The 8046-nt window shown below is 38.6% G+C and overlaps 1 protein-coding gene across 1 annotated transcript; it reads left to right on the forward strand.

Annotated features, from left to right (window-relative positions):
* On the forward strand, window positions 1-8046 carry rassf6 (Ras association domain family member 6). The gene is made up of 11 exons (XM_080509754.1): window positions 1-119; window positions 3001-3072; window positions 3191-3269; window positions 4253-4413; window positions 5343-5437; window positions 5603-5802; window positions 5886-5987; window positions 6068-6119; window positions 6204-6322; window positions 6979-7076; window positions 7658-8046. Exons 2-11 carry the CDS (start codon window positions 3014-3016, stop codon window positions 7731-7733), a joined length of 1041 nt encoding a protein of 346 aa, XP_080365880.1. The 5' UTR covers window positions 1-119; window positions 3001-3013; the 3' UTR covers window positions 7734-8046.

Consider the following 8046-nt stretch of genomic DNA (forward strand, 5'->3'; position numbering starts at 1 on the left):
ACCATACACACTGTACTCTGGACCTCTGAACACCAACAACACACGCAGACGCACACGCAGACGCACACACAAGACCTCACGCATGGAGCACTGCAGTTAATAGAGGATTTACACTTCAGGTAGGAACTCATGTAATGTTAGTCATCTTCACTCTATCTGCTGTACATTTTATATTTCAGTGAATTGTACTCTTGGAAGCTTGGAATGTTTGACAGAATGGAAAGGAAAGGTGTGAAATCCCCATCGCTCCTCATTGTTACACTCATGGATCTAAGAGTAGTCTTCATGATTGAATACGTTTAGCAAGTTGTTCATTTGTTTACCACATTTGTTGACACAAAATTTCAAATCAAAGTTGCACACTGAAGACGATGTGTCGGCTCAGATACAATTTCGTAACTTATAGCAGATCAAAATTTGTAAACCCAGCAGTAATTGCTTTGATTCACAGTGGAAGATCCCAGGAAGCCATGTCCACTGGGGATACAAACCGACACAATCTGGAGCTTGTGAAAGAGAAAGTGCCACATACAGACAGCAGAATGACAGTCAGAAAGGAGTGGAGAATCAGTGGGGGTGGTTTGCAGACAGCCAGCAGAAAGGGGTGGAGCAGGGTGTGTCAGTGTGTACCTTGGCTTTTTTCCCTCTGGCCAACTTGTTTCATGATGACAGCTGGCAATGAAGGAAAGGAGAAGCATGGATTTTGATATACAACATCGGAGCAGCTTCAGTTCACGCTCCAGACAGAATTACAAACACCTGACATGGGATGAGGTGGAAATGTTTCAGTGGTTAAACGGCAAGTCCCTGTGATTCAGTGTTATATAAGATTTGTTCAAATATTCTTAAAGAGAAAAAAAGAAAATAAGGCCGTCTATTATAGTGGCTAGAAATACCATCATTGACATGCTTCTTCTGTGTATACGAGCTCTGTGAGAGATTCTTGGAAGGTATATCTCACATTTTAAACATAGGTGTACAACAGGATATTCAATTATGATGGAAATGAGGTCCAGATGGAAAGATAAAGTCCTGCAGCATCATTATTTATAAGTTGCATGATCTCTAAATTACAACTGATTTCTATTTATTGAAGCTGCAATTGTTTCAACATCTGCAATGTCTGAAATCAATTACTCAGATTAAACATCTGAACATGCAGATCCTGGTTGACACTCTCCAGCCAAAAGGAAGAAATTAGAAATGTGTTTTTTGCATGTGATAAAAACATAATAATTTACATAATATGTAAAAGATTAAAGATATTTTTTTCCCTTATGTGTCGAACAAGAGAGTTAGTGTAAAGGGTTAACCCCACACACACACACACACACACACACACACACACACACACACACACACACACACACACACACACACACACAGATTGGCTCCGGGGCATATCTTAAATTCTTCAAGTCAAGACTTGAAAGACACGTTCGGTGTTCTGGCACGACAACAGTAAAAAGATGAGAAAAGTTAAGACATGAAATAGTTTAAATGAAAAAACAACTCATAGCATTTTTTTTGTCCGTCCTGTTTTATATTGTGTTTCATTTAGAGCTCTTCAGTATCAGGTTGTGTCAAGTAATACTGCAAACCACAGACACATACACATCTTGAATGGGTCCATGAACTAAATCTGCATCAGGTAGACTGATTTATTATGAAGAAGAAAAAACTTCTAAAACACTGATGTGTGTTGTATTTAAAGCATTAAAGCAAAAAGACAGAATTCACCTGTCTGATGGGTTGTTCTGATATTGCATCACTATATGTCCCAAAACAAACTTTTTGTTCACTCACTGACATTATATGAGTTCTATACAGAACTCCAAACAGTACGACTACAAATGTACACCTGAGCACGTCACTATCACATAGCTTACAGTAAATTATACTCAATTACAACTAAAGCTGCAGCTACAAACACTCCATATTGACTGTTTTTTTTTTTACAATAAAAAGTTGTATTGTATTTATAATCATGTATTTTCCACTATATGGTATCTGTATTCACAGCAGATTTTCAGATAAAATAAAGTAGACTATATTTAAGAAAATACTTTTTTTTTTCTTTAAAACAAATTTAACAATAAAGTAGACGTTTTCAAATTGTGATGTATTCAGGAGTAGCCAATCATTTAGTTTGACTAAAATGAGCTGACACTAAGATTAATTAACAAAAGATGCTTTTCAGAATTACAAGAAGTTTTTGGGGGGTTTTTTTTGTTTACGTAAAATAAATCAATCATGTTTTATTGCTGCCTGATGTACAAAAGTGACCTGTTCCTCCCACAATGCTAAATACTTTCCATGTTTCACTTATTCACTGCAAGCTTCAACAAGCTCAGTGAAACACATTAGACTGACTCTCAACCACTGAAACACCAAAAGAGAAAATAAAAACAAGAGAAAGAGCCGGCGTGGACAGTCGAGCTGAGCCTGTAGATGCAGTCCCACTGCCTCAGTGTCTCTCAGTGACTAAACAAACTCTCGGGTCTACACTGTCATCACTGGTTTCTGGGTGGAGCACTGTTATTAAATCTCTTAGAGACAAAATTTGGAAAGTGAAAGAGTGCCAGCATGACCAGAAGGACAAAGAGAGGGAGCGAGGGAGAGATAAATATAACACAAAACCTTCAGAGAGCGCGAGAGAGAGAGAGAGAGAGGGAGAGGGAGACTGGAAAGAGATATTTAAAGCACAGAAAGAAGAAAGAGACAGAAACAAAGAGGAGAGCTTGGATTTGCAATGTTAAAGGAGGTAGGACTAATTATTTGGTTATTTTTGGAAGGCCTGGCACCATGTGATTTGCACATTTGCATTTTCCGTGTCACACCTTGGGATCTAGGGTTTCTCGCCACAGCGACGGTGGCGGGTCGACTGAACTATAATTCAACAAGTCAGCGACCTTTCATGTTAACCGAGCATGACTTTACACCATTCATACTCCATACCCACTGACTCAAGAAGTTTGTTTTTTGTTGTTGTCTTTGTAGTAGCTGTCAGGAGATGAATGAATCCGCTCTGCTTCCTGTGGTCCAGGCTGGGGATGGGAGGACTCTGTCCAGGTGAGTTTCTCTATGAGGACTGGAAGCTCAACGTTGCTGCCATATGTATTACAAACAGTGTGTTAAATTTCTCTTCAAAAATGTTTGATTTTTTTTCTCTCTTTTTGTTTGATTTCAGAGCTGAGTTTCTCTCACTGTTCAGTACCTACAATTGCTTTCTAAAGGACCAGACTCAGCTACATCTCAGTTATACACCGGTATGGTTTCATGAAAAATACTTTTACATGGGTAGTTTGAATGCTCTTACTCCTAATGAATGACTGTAGTGGGATTTTGTCTTTTATGCACCTTATGCACTAATGCTGGTGTGTACAAGCTTTGTTTCTGGAGCCACATATGGCCCAGCCATAGTGGCTCTTCGAGTCTTTCACAAATTCATGTTCATTATATCTATCTGTCAAATATATGTCAAATTTCCAAAGGACTCTCATCTCATAGTCAAGGTGACAGACTAAGGCAGATTTGGAATAGAATAGAAAATAATTGTTTTTTTTGTAATTATACATTGGCGCCCTCTCGTGGGTGGAGGAAGTATGACAAGAGCAATGTAGAAAAATCAAAGGTGAAAGTAAACAGACAGAAGGGGCACATGTTATGGAACAAAGAGCTGGACATTTACCCTGGAGACCAGAGTTAAAATCCTTTTTTTTTTATTGTGGTTGCAGTAATTATGACAGAGACAATATAGAGAGAAAGATGGAAAAGGTATTAATTTAACATTTGTTTTAAGCTCCAACCAAAGAGGCTGTCTTTGATCCAAGCATGGATTAATTTATCAAGCAACACCTTTATATCATTTTATATTTGACGTGTAACCAAAACTTTGAGGCACCAATGTTGACAATGATTTCATTGATAAAATCAGACAATACGATTCTTATTTCAACTCAAATTTACATTTGTATACTAAATATATTTGAACTGGATATGTTGTTACCATGACAACAAACATCCAATACACCTGTCTTTCCAGTGTATGCTATATGGCACCACAGATTTTCAAAAAGTTTTCATGACCTGATTAATTTGTTAATAATTGTTGAATTTGAGTATTAATGGTGATTAATCTCCTACTCATTAGCTTTTTTTTGTGGCTAAAAATTATTTTAGTTTCTTTTACAGTATCGTGACTGCAATTATACACCGTGCAGGTGTGTGTGGGGGTGTGTCTGTGTAACAGGGGGCAGATGGAGAGGTGGTGGTGGAGGGTATCCTCAACATCTCCTGGGGAGTGCGGAGGCCCATCAGGCTGAAAATACAGGACGACAAACAGATCCTTCCCTTTGTTCCTCCGAATTCACCCGACCCCATCAGCCCAGTCGGTCTAATGGGAAACAAAAGGTTGGTTTTTATTATGTCTGAACAATTGACGCTTCTCAGCAGTGAGGTCGGAGGGACTTTTTACAGTAGTTTGTTCATCCCGCCTTTTGTCTTGATTGTGTCTCCTAAACTTTTAAATGGCCTAGCTCGAGACCAGTGGATAAAGATCTGCTGGTCAGATCATATTTGGTGGTAGGGGGTACCATTAAAGTTCCGACACTTATTCCAAACTCATTTTTGTGAATCACATCTTGAGACGTTTGTTACAACAAATCACGGAATAATGACCAATAGCATGATAACTTTATAATACGGTAATAAAATAGTACTTTTTGAAAATAGCCGTGATAGAAAGATAGTTGCACAGTATGTATCATCCATCCAATAAACAATATGATGATTATCCGATGATAAGCAACCTGCACAATAACTGTGATGTTCTCCCCCCAAACAACACAACCCTGTTCATGTGTCATTGCATGATTGGCTTCAGTTATCACATTCTGAACTAACTGGTGCTTAAATGATGTTTGCATAATTAAAATTATTACACTATTGGAAAGTTATTGTGTTTTTGGACATTATTACATTGTTGTTTGTCACAGGAATTTCTTTATATGAATGGTTGAAATGTCCCATATGTCATCATACTGTTTTAATTGTATGTATGTATTTCTTTATTTCTTTCTTTATTTGCATAGCATGTGATTCTCCACAAAATTCATAAGAACTTCAAAAAAAAGCCCATGTATACATGTAAACTGCCCGTCAGCCAGTATATACTGAACTCAGACTGTGTATAACTAATAAAAAGCAGATATAGTAGATAAATGGCTGAACTCCACAATGACGAGGGATTTATTTTTTTATTTGTTTTGCTGGATGGTGGCAGAGATATTAGTCATAAAAATGCTCGATATGCTGACATTGCTGTGGCTGTGTGCAAACAGGGGGATGTCACGATGGGGAGAATACGTTGACCTGCACCAGATAGATGAGATGGCTGAGACAGCACCAGAAATTGCAGCCAAGAAGACTTCACCAGGTTGATTTTATATTTTATATTTCCCAATAGTATAATCTTTATTCAGTATCCCTCGCATAAAAGGCAACACAGATTCATTGAATGTGGGGGGGTTCTTATGTTGCACAAACTGAAAGCTGAATTACTGTATGAGACATTTGTCCGGTGTCCTTCCGCAATCCAAAGTCTCGCCTGTGTATGAGACGGCCACCCTGCGACCAATGAGGAGTAAAAACCTCGATCTCGAGCTGGAGTCCAACCTCTTTCGCTGTATGAGCGACGCCTCTCTGGTCAAGAGAAGGAGAGGCAGAGGGAAGTCGGCGGCTCAGAGGGAGAAAGAGAGGCAGCATCGCTTCTCCATCAACGGGCACTTCTATAACTATAAAGCAAGTTTCAGCGCAATCTTTTACCAATACACTTCACTCAGTCATCCAACTCTGGGTCATTGACCTCTTATTCTCTTCTGCAGACTTCTATTTTCACACCGTCCTTCGGTACTCCGACCAAAGTTCGTACTTCCAGCAGAATGACCACAAACCAAGTCATCGAACAGCTGCTAAACAAGTTCAAGGTGAGGTGGAGAGATGAAACGCCATCATTTCAGCGCCCTCTACTAAAAAATGTATAACAGGAGATATTTGCATCCCACAGATAGAGAACGATCCTCAGGAGTTTGCTCTGTACTGTGTTCACCAGAGTGGAGGTAGGGGTCGGCCTGTTGAACAGAAATGAGAGTAACAAAATGAAAAAAGCTTTTTTTTTGTTACTGAGACGTGTTTTTGTGCAGAAAAGAGGAAGCTGAGTGACAGGGACCAACCGCTGTGGGAACGCATCCTCCAGGGACCGTCGGATGACATCATGAAGATCTTCTTGATGGACTTGGATGAGGAGGAGGTCAGCAACGATGTGAGTGTTTGAACACGTTTCTTGATCTTGATTGTGGCTCGAATGGGAGAGTGGATTGTTTTCTAATCCGAAGCGTGGCGGTTCAAGCCCCCATCTCACTCTCTGCAGAAGACACAGAACTCCCAAATAGTTTTTAGTGGAAGTTGTGCACTTTGCATGGCTGCAATATTGTGAACTGCTCGAGACTTGGAGACCGAAGCACTGAAGACACGACACATATCCATAATTTCACATTTCTTTCTTCAGTACATTTCTTCATACATCTCATATGTGTTCATTCGTAGTTTTGATGGTATTAGTGAGAATCTACAATTGTTCAAAAAACTTTGAACAAGAAGTGTCCAAACTTTTGGCTCATTACTTGCATTTCATCTGAAATTAGAATAACCATCAAGATAATACATTTTGCATAATGATTCAGATTCCTAGTTTCATTTCCTCATAAACAGTGGTGCAGCATACATATGGTACAACATATAAAAATAACTGAAAACCTAGTAAACCTAGTAAATATTTGGATTCAGATTGTTTTTCAATATGTCATAACAGGAAGATTTACAGAACTTTACACCTAATATGTTTACCCTTTTTTAATTTGTTTCTTCTTGCTCATCAAATATATATATATGCTTCTTTTTCCTCACTCCCTCTATCAGGTAGCTCAGTATCTGAACCTGGAGCTTCCCATCCTGGAACAGGTTCTCCTGAAACTGACAGAGGAGGAGAACTCAGAGATACAAAGGGTCATTAGCAAGTAAGTGCACTATCTTCTTCTTTCTAGATACCAGTCATGTAATTGCATTTATTTCAAAGAGAAGCAGTCACTGGAGTCTGATGAGGAAATGCTAATGTTCATGTAAAGAGAACACACTGTGAGACCCTGAATGGGATTTTGTTTAGATCACATTTCCTTCTAAACCTTTTTTTCCATGTGCATTGCACCAATATCTTTAGTGATTTGTTACTGAATGAGAGTAAATATTTGTTAGTCTGATGTCTCTCAATCAAATTATTCTGCCAGGACCACTTCCTGTATAACGTTTATCAACTATAATACATCAATTCCCACACATTTTACTACTTACATTGTCATGAGAGGTAAGTCACTTTAATTCAGTGCTTTAAAGTCTGCATTTATCTATTGAAATACTTTTATATACTCTTTTTCACACAAGTATATCTCATTCTGTAAGTGATTCGGTCACATTGAACGTCGAAACAAAATAATGCAGTAACACTATTCGGCCACAAGATGATGCCAAAGATTTCAAAAACGTTTAGTAGATTTGCTGCTGAGTCGTCGTGACCTCTTAAAATGATTTCCTGTGTGTTCAGGTACCAGCAGCAGCACAAAGTCCTGTCCAAGATGCTGAACTGTAAGATCTCCCCTCACATTGAGACCAGTGTCTGAAGAAAGTTCACCGGGACAAGATTCAGCACTTCTAAGCTTTAATCATCACTCAAGAACTCTGTAGAGTTTGATTATTCCTCAATTGTTCTTTCTAAGCATAACTCCTCTACCTGCCTTATACAACTCATCAATCCGGCTGAGATTGGTACATGTGAGCCTGGACATCATTGCCACATGGAATCCAACAAGAACAGTACTTCTACTTCTTGAAATAGTCTTACCAACTTTTTTTCCTCTCTGTATGAAATTTTAGTTCTATTTTTGTACAATCGTGAAACAATGCTATCACTTTGTGTTTTTCTGAATAAATGAT

Source organism: Blennius ocellaris, assembly GCF_963422515.1.
Source record: "Blennius ocellaris genome assembly, chromosome: 15".
Lineage (NCBI taxonomy): Eukaryota > Metazoa > Chordata > Actinopteri > Blenniiformes > Blenniidae > Blennius > Blennius ocellaris.